The sequence below is a fragment of the Brassica rapa genome, chromosome A03 (assembly GCF_000309985.2).
Source record: "Brassica rapa cultivar Chiifu-401-42 chromosome A03, CAAS_Brap_v3.01, whole genome shotgun sequence".
Taxonomy (NCBI): domain Eukaryota; kingdom Viridiplantae; phylum Streptophyta; class Magnoliopsida; order Brassicales; family Brassicaceae; genus Brassica; species Brassica rapa.
In genome coordinates, this window is record NC_024797.2 from 7,534,542 (window position 1) to 7,551,238 (window position 16,697).

Consider the following 16,697-nt stretch of genomic DNA (forward strand, 5'->3'; position numbering starts at 1 on the left):
GAAACACTAGCCTAATGATCTATACTTAACCCAAAAACTCCTCTACTCATGACCCCTTATTCTTTATGTCTTTTGTCCACCTTACATTGAACCCCAAAACCTTTATGCGGAAGGTTGTACTCAATACAAGACACACCTTTATCTACTTATATGATGTTGTGGCTCACCCTAGCCAACTTCCCAAGAAAATAATATTTCCAAACCTCTTTTATGAAATATTTTCAAATCTTGTTCAAAGTATTTTGGAAATCTTCTTTTGATTAATTGTTTTCTCCAAAGTAAATATTTAGTTGTTTAGTTTCCAAGTAACCTCTAGTTCAGCCTTAAGTCGGTTCCAATATCTGTCTTCAACTCAGCTATACAACTCTTAACATTTTTACCAAAAAAACTCAGCTATACAACTTCACTTCCTGTAGCACTTTTGTACTATTCCATGTAGTACTTCACTCTTTCTCCCGCTTCTAAAACTAAGTATTCACTACACTATTCCTATCACTATACTCGCAATATAATCTTGCAATTACTTAGGATTTTCATGTTTATATGTATGTGCTCTAAAGATATAACCATATAATGCAATACAATGCAATACTCCGTAAAAGATAGCCATAATCTAAGAACATAAACTATGACGATGCAAACGCCTAAGGGAACAAAAAGTCAATAACCTCGTATAGTCTTTTTCCAATACAACTTAGTTTTATTGAACTTTCAAAATTTTCAGTTACAAACACAAGAGTAAATTATCCATCCTCTTTGATATCAAGCATAAACTACAATAGCAAGCCATTATAAAAAATAAACAAACAAACTCCAAATACAAAATTAAATCACGCATCAAAGGCAAACAAAAGAGAGCACACTAGACTAAAGAAATTTGTACACAAACACACACACACACACACACACACGAACTTAAAAGATCAAACGTTTCCTTAACTTAAGAGATTGAGAATCTTCGTCTTCTTGGCTTTGTAATATCAACACCATCAAGATCCTCATCAATATTAGAAGTATCCTTAGACCCATGTCTAAATGGATTCAACTTCCCAAGCTTCTTCGAAACAGACGAGAAGAAAGTATGTTTGCTGTTCTTCTTATTACTCGGTGCATTCGAAGAAGAAGCTCCTGCTGCAACATTATTTTGTAGATCCGAAACATACATCTTCATCTTCATCAGCTCACTCCTCAAATCTTCGTTCTCTTTAGCCAACGAACTATCACGTGTCCCTAAACCCTCAGGGACTATAACTGGTGTTCCTTCTTTGTCTTCAACCTCGCTTCTTAGCTTTAACTGATCGTAGTAAAGAGTGTGAAGAACGATGTTTACCGGTAACCTCTTGTTCTGCGAAGCGTGGAGACGTGCGTCGTAAGAAAGCTTGAGAGGATCCATTAAGCTACAAACTTTCTCTCTTTCGATCTCGCCTAGGCTCGGATGAGCTTTCAAGAAGATGTCTACCGCTCTATAAAGATCGTCTTCTGACTTTCTAGCGGACTTGGGAACTAGGTTTGCTATCGCGTTGAACTTCGATACCGTGAGCTCCAAGCAAGTAGCGATCTCCGCTAAGTAAGAGTCAACGTTCTTCGCAACTCTTTGTAGCGAGACAGAACATAACCCTTTTTTGCTTTTCTCCTTTTCGACGAAAGCAGAGATGATTCTTCTGACGCTGTCTAGGTCTAATAGTCTCTCGCCGTCATAGGTGAAAGAAGGTACCAAGAGATCATCGACGGTGACGTGTTCAAGAACGGCGGAGATTCGTTTCTCGACCTCGTTCTTGGATGCGAGTGAAGTGTTCAAGAAGACGGCGCAACGGAGGAGAGAGCATAGGAAGTTGATCGGGAAAAGTCCTTTGTCTGAAGGTAAGAGAGAGACGATTGACTCCACGAGATGTCTCTGTTGAGTTCTCTCCTCGGAGTCGTTGTTTTCGGGATCGGAAAACTTGACTCCTCTGCCGGAATGGTCTCTGACGAGGTCTCTTAAGGATCTCTCGGTGTAGGTGATGATTGCGGAGGCTAAGGAAGATGGCTTGAGGCCTCTCTGCTTCATGGAAGCTAAGACGTCGGAGAAGAAGTCGATGTTTAAGATACAGAGCTCCTCCGTCCACCAGTTGGGTGGTGATCGGCACGGGAACATTGCCTCGTTGCAAGCCTTTTTAAAGAAAAAATTAATAAATAATGAAAATATAAAACGTATGAGTTTATTTAATAAGCACTACAGAAACTCATGGAGGCTAACCTATCTTGCATACTTGATACGTGAGACTCAAGGAACTGAAACAGAGATAGGTTGAACCGATCCGAAACCAAACCTAAATAGCTGATGTGAAATTGATTGTAAGTTCTAGTACGGTTAATGAATTCATTTTTTCACTATAGACTAAACATTGAAACCGAATATAAATTACAACGTAGTAATTGATCTTATGTAAATCCTAATATGGTTAATGGATTCTAGATTGGCTCTTATCTTAGTTACTACTATGTAAAACCTGGAATTTTAAATTTTAACCTGAACATCAATGTTCCTAAATCGGTTTAGGTGGCAAATCAGATATAAACCAAACAAAAATTTTAGAGCAATCGTTCGTTTAGGCCTGCCTAGCGTTAATCCCTTATTATTTTATTTTTTTATTATTATTTTTTTTTTTTTGAACAACAGCGTTAATCCCTTATAAAACGCCTAATTATAACGATTTCTTGAACATTAGTAAACACTAACCAAAACCAAGATCGAAGTTTTTAGAAAGTAAGTGAGAATGAGTTACGAGTTAAAAACCTTAGTACCGACAACGTCCACACAACGGCGGACAATACCAAGATCACGAGAAATAGGAAGGAGTATCTCGCAAGACTTGAGGACGACGATGGCTCCGGAGAGGCTAGAGAGAGCGACTTGAGAAAGGAAGTCTTGTATCCGACCAGCGAGGTTGTTGTCGCAGTACTTGTCAGTCATCTGAAGAAACTCAGCGGCGCATTGAAGAGCCGCCACGTTCTGGACGGTGATTTCAAAGCTAACACCGTAACAGAATTTAGCAGCTTTCTCGAACATCTCAGCACCTCCGGGGATATCCGAGAGATCTATTCTCGTCACATCACTGTCTTTGGATTCCATTATTAGCTTCCTTATGTAGTTGCTCTTCGCCACGAGCATGAACTACATGAGATTAGAAAAAAATTATAAATAGAAACTCATGTTGTTATTAACCATTTTTGACCTAGACATGTACCTGTAGAGTAATAATTTGTACTAATGTCTCATATCGTATAACAAACTCATAGCTCAGTACTTTCATTCGTTTGTATGAGTTATAGACGACAAAACAAAAAGAAAATTATTATATACAAACGAATTTTTGTTACCTTATGAAGAGAGAAATTAGCTTCTCCGACTTCAACTACAACATCTGTCGGAATATCTTGTGAGAAACCCCTGAATTAACAACGCATATACAAGTCAGAAATTCATATGATTAGGGGGAGATGAACCGAGCCGGATAATATTTAGATGAAACTGGACCGGATCGTACAATTGACCGGTTCTCTGAAGAGATGAAGACATTGTGTTAATGTTGATGGGGGTTTTCCCTTCAGTAGCCATTTTTATTGGATGTGTAGTGAAAGAGACGATGGAGCAATAATAGTTGAGTGTCTATATATTGAAAATTATTTAATGTTGGTCTCCCCTTTTTCTTCTTTTTCTAATGTTTTAATTTGTCGTTTGGTTGTGTTGTTTCGGTATTATCTCTTTTAGTTAAATCAATCATATCTTTGTGTTGGTCTTCGTCGTTTCACCATGCTTCTTGTAACTTTTCCCTATTTGGATATACTTGCACTGGCTGCTGTTTCAGGCAATTGAGAGTTTCTACCTTTCATAAACGTAAGTACGTTTTCCAACCAGTTGATAATAGACTAATTGGATTCTCTTGAATCTTGATAATACGAATGGGGTGTTGACTCGATAACATTTTACATCTATTGTAATGTTTGGTAGGAAGTTATCAGCATATCATTAAATTTTTATATTTGTCTACAACATGCTTAGTAGATTAATTTTCACCGCCAATCTATACTCTATACTAATAATATTAGATCAGTAACTATTGTTCGTACGTTGCATGAATTTTAAATTAATATAGTGAAATATATAATAATTTTTATTTAAGATATGTAATTTCATCTCATAGTGTTTTTTCAAAAAATTATATCATATAAATTCAATATTATATAACCAATATTATATGCCTAAAATAAGATCTAATCGGCATCTAGCATATTACTCAGTAACATTCATTTGGTTTATTGAGAGCAATTTGTAGAGTGAATAGGCCAAAGATGAAAAACAAAATCGTTCGTTCTTTTGGCTGGGTTAATGAGAAAGTAAAAACAATAATAAAAAGAGTCACGTGTAAAAAGCCTAAAAATTTTGAATAAAGGAAGACAATAATGAATGCATATATAAAATCTCGGAGAAAGTTTGATTATTCTTTTACTTAATCTCTGTGTTTTAGGGTTTTCTACGGTTTGGTTTGTTTGTCTCTTAATCGTTAAGTTTAGAAGGAGTATGCTTATTTCTAAGAGCATGTTTATTGGAGGTTCTTAAATGCTTTCCGAGGGATTTCGATCCTTGTCCACTTTTGGTTCCAGAATCATTTTGCTGGTTAGTGTACTTCCGATGATTAATATAATCTATTAAATGATTAAAAACATTTAAAATGAAATAAAAAGCCAAGCATGTGAATAGTTGACAGAAAGAAATTATATTAAAAATAGTGAAATGGATATACAATTAGAGATGTAGCCAGTAGAAGTTAGGAAAAGTAGGAACATATCATGGGTAGGCCTAGTTCAATATGTGGTGGTGATCCTTCTTAAATCTCGTTGTGCATGTCTTTTCTACGTCAACAAATAATCCTTCAGAATCCAGTTTCCCTTTTGTCCTCCAATAATGCTAATACACGTATCCATAACCCCCTTTAAGATATCTAACGTCTCCACATCGCCTAGTTGCTCTATAATGTTCTGCCGGTGACACTCGTTTTTAGACACTATGGCTCTGATTGAGCACCTCCATCAATGGTTTAAAATGGAGTTCTCTGACACACAAAAAAAAAGAGAAATTGAAAAGGTTCTAAAACAAACACATGCAAGAACCGGATAAGCATGTGTATATCAATCAATGGTCAATTGTGCTTTTAAAATTTAAATTTAAATATAACTAATTTAAATTAAAAATATTAATACTTTATAATAAGAACTTCAAGTTAGCATCTTTAAGGTTGTAAGTGCTCTTAGTATTTTCAAGAGTAATATACTAGTATGGAAGAAAAAAGGAGGTGAAAAATATGAAAAAAAAGAAAGTGGAGTAAATTGTATTAGTCTAACGAAACTCAAAGTAAAAATGTGTGTATTAGGATTTGGGTTGGACGACCATAGAGGATGCTGCTATGATCTATTAACAAAAAGTACAAACTCCCTGCCCTGTACTGCCGTCTAGTTTTTTCTTTGTCATCTGATATTTTTTTGTAATGCCGTCTAGTTTCAATCAACATTTTTTACCATAATAGTTACATCTTACGATTGCTATTTTATTTTAAGTTTCATTACGTAGTAAAATCATGAAGTTGCCTGCATGGTTTTGGTAAAGTGATAGGCGAGACATGAGAATGTGATAAAACATTCTCCGGAATTTGAGCCTCTTCTAAATCAAAATCACTGTTGTGTGGGAAGTTTGGGATTGAGTTTTATTCTCGACAGTTTATCTGATAGTCTAATAATAAGCGATCCGGAAACAAAGAAACAATGTCTTGAACAACAACCTTGCCCTTGCACCAGAAACAGTCTTCAGATTCATTGACAAAGAGGTGCGAAACACCATCACTGCTAGAAGCGAGAGGAAGTACTTCCTCAAACTTATGGCTAAGTGGATGCGTTGAACGTGGAAATTAGTCTGGCTCATCTTCACTCGGGTTGCTACCTTGTTTTTTTAGCTTTTTTGCCAAGGTGTAACAAAAAATAGAATTTTTTTTTCTTGTAAAATCTAAACTTTCATTTATATGATATTTACCTTTTAGGAAAAAAAATAATAATAAGCGATCCGACTATTATTTACCTTTAAACATTTCAAACTTGAGTAAAACAATGTGATAGCTTTTCTAAAAAAAGTTTGCACTGTAACACTAAATATTATGCGTTTCTACCTGAGCTGGCCAGAAGAGCCAATAAGATATTAAAAAAAAAAAAAACTGAAGCAGAAGCTAATATTCTTATCTGGTTATGGATATGCAATTTCAGATTTAGGAGACCATCTTTTTCTTTCTTTTGTGGGGAGGGCTGTGTAATAATGAGCAATGGTCCTGACCTAACCGACGAGACATGAAACAGAGGCTATAGAAAACAAAATGAAAACCACTAATGAACAATTTTGGCCAAAGTTGGTTATTTGTCAGAAAGCCCAATGTCTACGTCAATATCCCTAATCTCGCTTCTTCCAGTTCACACACTTAGTCACTAATTTCGTCTTGTCAAGTAACGCCAACGGAGTTTAGAACATCTCGCTTTCATCTGAGTTATCTCTTATCCGTTATATATGGTTAGGGGAGGGTTGCATGTATTCGGATATATAGAGTCAACGGTATGAATATATATCCTTACGAGAAAATCTCGCTTGATGGATTTGACCAAGAAAGAAGCAAATCAAACACAAAAGCTTGGGGGTGAACATAATAAGGAGACTGCTAGAGTAGTGCCTGAACTTGAAACAAAACTAGTTGTTGCAAAAGGCCATTTGATTCAACTCCAAGAAGCCTAATAATACATGCACACAAACATAGAGTCAGAACTCGTGTGTGCTGCATGTCAATCTTTCTGTACGGTCATGTGTATGCTACTAGCAGCATGCATCAGAAACGATTTTGTTATAATTAAGAAGTGTTCAATTAATTATTTTTAAGTGACGATTATTCGTTGCAGATAGTATATATCGACAGACATGATAAGCAGTCTCGTAAATGTTTTTTGATGCTGTTTTTTTTTTTGAGCAACTAGATCTGTGCTGTGTCTACAAAATTTCAGGTCAGTCTCAATATAGTCAGGTCAAATTTTTATGGTTTGAAAAAAAAAAGAATCAGGTTGTTTTTTTTTTGTTCACAGGCTTAATTTAAAGGAGTCGAGGTCTATTAAGATGTAAATTTCATGAATGAATCAGTGGTTGCAATTACTGGTTGGATCATGAGAATCAATTAAACCGGATGTATATAAATCAAGTGTATTTAAGGGGGAAACCGGTTTAAACATAATTTGAAAACCAAGATTCAATAACCGGATATAGATCCACCATCGTCGTTGACGGACACCAAAACTGAAAAACAAATTGGGAGAGGAGAGGAGATAGATCCACATTTGATTCTCACAGGGAAAACCCTAGATCCACCCCCAAATTCGAAAACTTTGATTCCATGGAGAGAGACAAGGCAAGGATGTTGTCTTCATCGTTTCCCTCTTCGTCGTCGTCTTCATCTTCATCTTCTTCTGCTGCGTCGTCCCTCGCAGCGAAGGCAATTAGAGCATCTTCAGCGCACAGAGACTCCTCTCTTTCTTCCGCCTACTCTTCTCCTCCTGTCCCCACTCCTCCCAAGGTTTCGTCTTTTTTTCTATCTTTCTGATATTTAGCCTTTTCGAATTGAAATGTGGGATCTTTTTTTTTTTTAATTTGAATAGGAGGTGGTGAGGAAGCCGTATGAATACACGTCTATGAAGAGTTTAAACGAACCTAAACGAAGCTTTTGGGGTAGTCTCGCTAGTAAAGCCAAGGCTCTTTTAGATGATGAGGATCCTCCTCCTCAAAGTCCCACCACCACAATTGACCACCACAACACGCCTTCTTCCACCACTGCTTCATCAGGAACTAAGGTTGTTTTGAGATGATTCAGAAAGCCCTTTTATTATAGTGTTCTTATTAAAGTTGAGAACATGTTGCAGGAAGCTGGTAGGAAAACAGAGAATCCTTCCTTACAGAGAAGCTTAGATGCCATCACTTCTTCCTTTAACTACATTGGTACTGCTGTTGAGGTTCGTTTCTTGGTTCTGCTAAGAGACATGTGCAACCTTCTTCACTGTGCTGAATGTGTGAATTTTTCTTTAGGAGGGTATTACTGCTGTGGAGACGCGTACTGCAGGGATCATTCAAGAAACACGTAAGAAGATTAAGAAAAAGCCTAACCCCCCTGAGATACAAGCGGATTTGGAGATTCAACTCAAGGCTTCTCGCGACGTAAGGTGCCTGCTCTGTATCATTTCATTGGTTGCCAGCAGCGAATATATCTTCATTTTACTGATTATTGAGTTTAGAAATCAGAAAAAGGAGTTAATAGATTTTATGTCAAAACAGGTTGCAATGGCCATGGCCGCCAAGGCAAAGCTTCTTCTCCGGGAGCTGAAGATGGTAAAGTCTGATCTGGCCTTTGCAAAGCAGCGATGCGCTCAGCTGGAAGAAGAAAACAAGGTTCTGAGGGAGGATCATAACGGCGAAAACAGCCAAACTGATAACGATGATCTTGTATGAATATATCTTTTACTCTTTTTACAAAGGTGAACAATCTTTTTTAGCATATTCTGATATTTGGTTGTGTCTTTTGTCTTTCATCTTATATAGGTGCGACTTCAACTTGAGACGTTATTGGCTGAGAAGGCTCGGTTAGCGCACGAGAACTCGATTTACACACGCGAAAATCTCTACCTGAGAGGAGTGGTCGAATACCACCAGTTAACGATGCAGGATGTGGTCTACTTTGATGAGAAGACTGAAGAAGTAACCGAGGTATATCCTATTAATGTCACTTCAGTGTCTTCTTCATCAAATATTTCCAACACTCATCCAAACCCACAAGCCTTGGAGTTCAAGTGAGACACAACAACAACACTCAGTTTATTCTGTTCTTGTAGTGATTCAGACAACAAGACAAACGTTGTCTGTAATCACTCTGTATCTGTAGTAATATATGTACTCTGTATTCTCTTCTCTGTGGGGTGATCTTGGGCATTTTAGCTACGAATGTTATTTATAACCCTTTATTATTATATTAAATAATAAAAAAATATCCTATTATTCCCCTGAAAGATTACCATAAAGTTAATTAATAACGTTATAAATAAGTATTATTATAGGATCTTTATGAAATTACAAAACCAACAATAATTATAAATCTACATTACAAAGGTTGAATCGGCTATACGATTCTATGATTTTTGGTTGCTTCTTATTGAACTTGTGTCTTTGAACTTTATAAAGTTAGAACACCTTTTTAACATAGACTAGCTTGAAATGGCTTAACCAGCGAAACGAGCGAACCGCTTAGGTGCATCGACATGACTTCATTGGTCGAACCCACCAGCTTCCCTCCCACAAAGATGGCTGGGACCGGCGTGGAACACCCGAGCCTCATGAGGGCTTTCTCGATCTCACGACAATCAAGGTCTTTGTCAATCTCATGGACGGTCGGGTGAACCCCTAGGTCTTGGAAGAGGACTTGGACCGCATAGGACAGGCAACACGAGCTCTTGCTGAATATAACCACTCCTTTCTCTGAAGACATTCTCACAACTTTGTCCATGGTTTCTTGAAGGAAGTTTCAATCAATCTAGGGCTTGTTTCTTGGAGAAGAAGAAACAAACTCCACCTTTGTTTCCCCTAATAGATTAAAAGATATTTAAAACTGAAAGCCCATGAAATAAATCTCACTTTTGGGTGAAGAAAAGAGTTTTTTTTTTGTTTTTGTTGTAATACTACAGTCTTGTGCTCAGTGTTGCATGAGACGAGTTTCTTGAATCATATGCTATTTATAACAAAACAAAGGAGGAAGAAAAGAATGTGGAGACCAAAAAAAGAGATAAAGAGATCACAGAAGATCGTCCAAAAGGTTCCCCAAGTTTATCAAAGTGACTTTAATTACTGTGAACCAAAACAATATTTTTATTTATTCTTTTTAATTTGGTATAACTGTAATGTTAGTCTCTTTAGACTTGTAATGTTTTTACATTTCCTTTTGTTTTAATTTGAAAGCCAAGTTACAAAAAAAAAAAAAAAATTGCCAAAGATTCTATCCCTCTTGAGTCTTGACTCCTTTAATTAAACGTGGATTAAAGAATTTTTTAGGAATCTCACATCAAATGAGATGAGACCTAAAGTGATATAAAAGACATCAGACATGGACAATGGATTCTCAAGTCGCAATTGTCAATTGATTTTTATTGAAATTTCATGTAACTTAGTCCAAGAAAAGTAATTTGTTATTCCTAGTGTCCATGACTTCTTATCGATGAGGCTCTTGCATGTATATTGTACTCGTAAGTTATATAACCAGCTGGTTAACTCACTCTTATATGGTTCTCCAACATGGTCTGATTTCTAATTTAATCATCTTTTTTGTGTGAAAATTCGACAGATTGTGAAAAATTGAAACAAGATGTACACATGAAGTTACACTTAAAATTACAAGGAAACAGAAGAAGTTTTATTGATTAACGTCCTCACATGAAAAAGATAAGGAGATAGATGAACACTGATGAAGGCTAAAAGACATATTAGTTCCATGTTCAGAGTGAAAGACCAGATTCTTGATCCTCCTCGAGAGATGAAGTGTAGACAAAGTAGAAAGTCCAGATCAAACCAAACAGAATCCAACCCAAGAGGTTGTTGCTCAGCCCAAAGGGTAATCCTGTTCCTTCCGTGGACATCCTGACATCACTTTCCTAATTCTGGATTTGGAGTGTCTACTTCTTTATTTGAAGGAATTATATTGTAGCAGTGTTGATCTTCTGTCTCTAATCATATGACAGGGATGGAAATATTCCAGTTTCTTTTATCCAAAAGTACCTCATGAGGAAGCTTGATCTCAAGACTGAAACTGAGGTACGCAATATTTCTAATGCAGTTGCTACTTTAATGAGTCAGTTCCTACAATCAATAGGGGTGATTATAAGGGTCCATAATTGTTAGTGTATTATTTGAAACTTGTATGAATCAAGCTATAGCGTGATATAAGGGGAACTCTCATTTTGAGATCATCGCTAATGGGTCTCACCGGTTTAGATGAGTTAAAATCCTTGAATATTTGATCTAAAATCAGCTCTCCCTTGTGTTCATTCGTTTTATGTTTATTTTATATAACAGGTAGAGATAAGATGTATGGGAGAAGCAGTAATCCCAACGTTGGAGCTTCACAGCTTAGTGGAGCTATGGTTGGAAACAACATCTAAGCATGAAAGAGTAGCTGCAACTATAGGTTCCTCTGCAAAGGAATTTGTAATGGTGCTTGTTTATGCACGGAAGCTCCCTGAATGCAACAACTAAAATAACAGTTCAAGACTCTTCTGCGGAAGAAACTAAAATGTAATGTTCTTCTTCTTCATTGAATCATTTGTATACCGAGAGAGGAGGAAGTGAAGTGCAGGAGCAGTCCAATGTGCTGTGTAGTTAGCAATAAATTTATCTTGTAATCTTAAAATTAAGGAGTGGTTGAACTTAAACAGACACTTTGTTGTCTAAGAATATTCAAAAAAAATTATTTTTGGACATTTCAATGTATGATAGATAGGATAATGTTGACATTTCTATGAAGAGTTGTTTTCTTGTTTGGACTATCAATGAGATGTACACGGAACTATCGTGAACCGAATGACTTGCGAACTTTCTGAGAAGTCAACCAGAAAACAAATTATTGAAGAATATGCAAATTCAGTTTTTATTTATTTATTATAAACATATAAAATTGGAATTCCCAAACTAGCTTTGGATTTCTACAATGTTACCTTTTAGCAATGAAATCGTTGAAGTGTAGTAGATATTTTTGCCTTTTAATTTAGAATTTAACTTTTTGCTGTGCACGTAGAAAGTGATTGATTTTCTACTGAAAATCCGTCGAACAGAAAAGAAAAGTAAGCGTTAGAAACTGTAAAAGAGGTTCTGGTTCCATTTTTTTGGGTTTTATTTAACAAAAGTTGGAATTAAACGATGTATATCACCTTTAGAAAGACACGTTTATATGTGGTAAAAAAGTAACCGTTAGAAACTGAGAAAAAAGGAACGAGTTTTGGTTCCCACTTTTACTAATTTGGTTTTACTTGGAAAAAAGTAAACTCAAGAACTTGGAATTAAACGATTTTACATAAGTTTTCCTTGATATCATGAATGAAAGCTTTAGTATATTCGTATATAGTTCCTGCCACGAATTTGATTATAGACAAGCATAATTGCCTCTTTGCAATAGTTTAATGATTCCCTAAGTTTAATTAACTAAAAAACGAATCTTTAAGGTCTTCGGATGGGACCCACCTGATTCCTTGTCTTTTTCCTTCTTTGCTTTTTTCCAAAATAAAGTTGTCTTTTTTATATTTTCCTTTCCTTTAAAACTGATTTATCCACTGTGGTTTTTGCCTTTTTGGGGTAAAAAAATCACAATATAGAAAAATCGGAGAAATGCTTTCACTTTTATTTTTTGGTTGAGTGATTGCAGAAGCTCTGCCTAGAGAGAGAGAGAGAGAGAGAGAGAGAGAAAAGGGAGAGTCAAGAAAGTCTTCTCCTTCACACCTCTTTAATACGATGGTGGAAGAATCTTGCCTTTGACAACTCATTCACAGCCCTCTCTTCTTAAAGGAAGGTCCGTTTTGCTTTTTGCTCCCTCTCAATTCGTCCTCTGTTTTCTTCTCTCTCAATTAAGAAGCTTTTCGTCTACAAGCTTAAGAAAGGCAACTTCTTTTGGGTCTTGCTGAGATTGGATTGTGTAAAAACGGAAACTTTACTATCTGGGTCTTTCCCATTTTGGTTTCTAGGGTTGACTAGACTCTCGCGAGGAGGAAAAAAAATTAGGGTTTTATTTGGTCTTGTTTAACTTTAAGACATGGAGGAGATAGAAGGAACCAACAGAGCAGCTGTGGAGAGCTGTCATAGAGTTCTTAACCTCTTATCCAGCAGACCACATCAACAAGATCATCTGTACGACATGAGTTTATTGTCTGAAACTAGAGAAGCTGTGTTTAGGTTCAAGAGAGTAGCCAATCTGTTAAGCAGCAGCAGTGTGGGTCATGCCAGGTTTAGAAGAGCTAAGAGACCTCAGACCCATTTGTCTCAAACCATCTTCCTTGATCCTTGTCTCCAAAGAACAGAACTTACTTCATCTCAGAAACCACCGGTGGTGCTCCGGTCTGATTTGAGCTTGGGACCCGTTGATTCCCTCACTTTAGGGACCCGGTCTTTCGGTTTGAACTCAAATGCAAAAGCCCCTCTCCTCCAGCTTAACCAGCAGCAACAACAGCAGTTACATGAACGGTTACAGGCTCATCAGCAGCATCAGCAGAGGCATCAAGCTGAGATGATGCTTAGGAAGTGCAACAGCGGGATGAGTTTGAGCTTCGATAACTCGAGCTGTACAACTCCAACAATGTCATCCACTAGGTCCTTTATTTCATCGCTTAGCATAGACGGTAGCGTAAACAACTCCTCCTCCTCCTTCCATTTGTTGGGAGCTCCGAGTTCAACGGATCAGAGTTCACAATACTCTAAGAGGAAATGCCTCATGAGAGGTGCTGATGAACATGGTAGCGCTAAATGCGGGAGATCTAGCAGATGCCACTGCTCTAAGAAGAGGTCAGCTTTGTATGTTTCTTTTTATTTTGGTATTTCATTTCGCACTACACTTTCTTCTTGCATTAAAAGCTTGTTGGTAACTGACAGGAAACATCGGGTTAGGAGATCGATTAGAGTGCCTGCTATAAGTAACAAGGTTGCAGATATCCCTCCTGATGATTATTCGTGGCGAAAGTATGGTCAGAAACCCATCAAGGGCTCTCCTTATCCCAGGTATATAAACTTCTTAATCACTCTCTTAGAGGCAGTATTATGTATAAAGTATTGAGTCATTTTTGAGAATGTATGTGTGTGTGTGTGTGTGTGCAGGGGATACTACAAATGCAGTAGCATAAGAGGTTGTCCAGCGAGGAAGCACGTTGAGAGATGTTTGGAAGATCCAGCAATGCTTATTGTTACTTATGAAGCAGAGCATAACCACCCCAAAATGCCATCTCAAACCGTGACAACTTAACTTTCATTTTATCATGTGTGTTTGCTCCAATATTGTGAGATATATGATGGGAGCAGTGCTTTTGTTGGGGTGGATTTGCTTTGTGATAAGAGTTTACTGCAGTTGTTGGTTTTGGGTTAAATGGGTAAGTGTAGGAGACCTTGTCAAGACTGTTTTGTTTCTCAAGTGTATTGCTCTTTATCTCAGTTTGGCAATACACAACCAAAACAATGAAGACTCGACCCAAACTTATCCAAACCCACTTGATGCCTCAAACAGTATATTCGAGTCAAAAGAGTGTATTTCTAATCCTCTTGATGACATAGAAGTTCTGAAGATTTGTTTTACCGTAAATCTCCATATTTTATTGGACTGGTTTCAAGAAGTTGGTCTTAGAAGCTAATCAATGAGGAATTACAGATCTCGCGTGAGAAAAGATGAAATATCATGATCAACTGACAACTCCTTTGACAAGAAGACTTGTATACACAGTATCATGAGGAATAAAAAAAAGAGATCAAAGATTAAACATGAAATGTGTTTGAAAAGAATTTTCCATTTGGAGGCCAAACTCAGCCATTCTTTTTTCTTCAGTTGATTTTACTAGGCATTGCGGTTTTGGACCGAACTGAACTCGTTGAACCAAACAGAACCAAAATTTCCGATTAGTTCGGTTTAATTCGACAGGTTTATAAAAAAATGGTTTTTGGTTCAGTTCAATAATTTGTTAGTTCAGTTTTTCAAAAAAAGAATGAAAAGTTTGCTAACCAAATTTTGAACCGAGCTAATTGAATTAAACCAAAAAATTGAATTAAATTACCCGAAATTTAACCATTATTTTACCGAAATATAAACGAAACAAAAATTTTGGTTAGTTTCGGTAAAAAAAATAAAAACCGTACCAAACTATCCGAACACTGAACCAAACCCAAAAAAAATTATAATTCAATTTGGTAAAATTTTGGTCGAACTAAACTACCCGAACCCACAAGCCTAAATTTTACGATTCCAAGGCTTTTCTGACATCTTTAAGACTGAATATTCCACATCATCCCGGATCATGCCAATACCACCGAACTTATCATCTGGATCACAATTTTCAACTTAGGAAAGCACCGTATGTCGTGTAATCTAACTATTTACGACCAAATTAATCTTGATCCCCAGTGTTTATATTCATCAGATCATCTGGAGAATCCACCAGCTTATCAGAGGCCAAAGAATAGATCTCCATTAAACAAACCACCCATAGTGTTAAATAAGGAGGGAACCAGTCTTGGTCGACAACAAATATAAATGATAAAGGAAATGGTCACATATTTCGATTACTTGAAGCGTTAGGACAATAGCAACGGGATTAAACAAGAAAAAATACAAGTGGAGTGAGTCGTTGATTGGTTATGATTCATGAACATGTAGTGGATGTAAGTTATGGTGAATTTGCAGCTATTGGTCACTGGTGTCTCTTTTTTTTCCTTGGCCACTCGATACATATTTTATATTTATTGAGCCACGTTTCTCTTTCTTTGGAGAATAGGATCGTTGGCGTAGGTCATCATTGTCATAGGCTCTTGTTTAACCTGATAGTTGCTGTTGTAGATCATCATTTTCCTTGGTTCATGTTGGCGAAGAGAGTTGTTGAAGGACAATTACAATCGGCGTTGCGTCGAGACTCGCATGCTATCTTCCATTTGATCCTAAGACCCCAGGTCCCCAACAGTAGATAGTTTGGTGATAAACTAGCATTTCAGCGCCGTATTAATTTGATTACATATTACCTTCTGAATATTTGTGTAAATAATTTATAGTAAAGGATCTTTTGAGATTTTGGCGTGTGCACTTTGAATGGATGGCATGTTTGAATATCTATCTATAATGGGTGGTGACAACTGATAAGCATCCCAAACAATCAAAAAGATATAGTGTATATTTTTATTAAAAGATTCTCAACATATGTAGATGATACCAAAAAAATAAGTTATCATATACTAAAGATTTATAGTTATCGAAAGGTTGGGGAGAGATCTTCCTTTACATTTCGCTAGATCGATATATTGAAAACATAGTATTAACATTTGAGTCAGACCATTCACTAGCTGATTACTGAATCCGCAAAGTCCATTGTTATTAATTTGCATGTTTTCAATGGTGTTTATTATTTTTTTGTTAAAGGGTTTATTTCAATGGTGTTTATAGGAGTCTAGACTCTAAAAATAATAAATTTAGAAACTTGAGAGTATCTTGAATCCAGCATTAGCTTCCATTGGTAAACGTAAAATGTAACTGGCTTCCGAGGGCAGGCGATTAGAAGCAATTAATAAATATGATGATAGATCGGTGGAATGTCAAAGGGAGATTAAAGGTTCTTGCCTTACTTAGACCATCTCTAACCCACCCCTATTTCTATTTCTATATTTTCTTCTAAAATAGAGAAACTCTATTATAAAGGTGAAAATGCTCCAATGTATGCCTCTATAATAGAGTTCCTCTATTTATAGGGGAAAATATAGAGATATGTTATTTTCACCTCTAAATATAGAGGCAAAAAGTAACTTTCCTCTATATTTTCCTCTAAAATAGAAGAACTCTATTATAGAGGCATACATTGGAGCATTTTCACCTCTA

The 16,697-nt window shown here is 36.5% G+C and overlaps 4 protein-coding genes across 5 annotated transcripts; 2 read left to right on the forward strand and 2 right to left on the reverse strand.

Moving 5' to 3' along the window:
• Positions 1-736: 736 nt before the first annotated feature.
• LOC103857325 (root phototropism protein 2) lies at positions 737-4,019 on the reverse strand. The gene is made up of 4 exons (XM_009134494.3): positions 3,528-4,019; positions 3,361-3,430; positions 2,777-3,154; positions 737-2,149 (listed from the first exon to the last, which is right to left on the reverse strand). Exons 1-4 carry the CDS (start codon positions 3,596-3,598, stop codon positions 941-943), a joined length of 1,728 nt encoding a protein of 575 aa, XP_009132742.1. The 5' UTR covers positions 3,599-4,019; the 3' UTR covers positions 737-940.
• Positions 4,020-7,219: 3,200 nt separating this feature from the next.
• On the forward strand, positions 7,220-9,108 carry LOC103857327. 2 transcript variants are annotated; one of them, XM_033288967.1, is made up of 6 exons: positions 7,220-7,634; positions 7,717-7,890; positions 7,975-8,067; positions 8,141-8,269; positions 8,387-8,554; positions 8,651-9,108. In XM_033288967.1, the coding sequence occupies exons 1-6, from the start codon at positions 7,455-7,457 to the stop codon at positions 8,900-8,902; spliced, it is 996 nt and encodes a 331-aa protein (XP_033144858.1). In that variant the 5' UTR covers positions 7,220-7,454; the 3' UTR covers positions 8,903-9,108. The 2 variants fall into 2 exon arrangements, with proteins under 2 accessions (XP_033144858.1, XP_009132743.1); XM_009134495.3 differs by having other exon boundaries at positions 7,229-7,634; positions 7,717-7,908; positions 7,978-8,067.
• Positions 9,109-9,135: 27 nt separating this feature from the next.
• Positions 9,136-12,205, reverse strand: LOC103857328 (monothiol glutaredoxin-S9-like). The gene has a single exon (XM_009134496.3). It carries the CDS (start codon positions 9,606-9,608, stop codon positions 9,300-9,302), a length of 309 nt encoding a protein of 102 aa, XP_009132744.1. The 5' UTR covers positions 9,609-12,205; the 3' UTR covers positions 9,136-9,299.
• Positions 12,206-12,443: 238 nt separating this feature from the next.
• Positions 12,444-14,320, forward strand: LOC103857329 (probable WRKY transcription factor 21). Its single transcript, XM_018658108.2, has 4 exons — positions 12,444-12,653; positions 12,826-13,639; positions 13,727-13,852; positions 13,949-14,320. The coding sequence occupies exons 2-4, from the start codon at positions 12,894-12,896 to the stop codon at positions 14,091-14,093; spliced, it is 1,017 nt and encodes a 338-aa protein (XP_018513624.1). The 5' UTR covers positions 12,444-12,653; positions 12,826-12,893; the 3' UTR covers positions 14,094-14,320.
• The last annotated feature ends 2,377 nt before the right edge of the window (positions 14,321-16,697 follow it).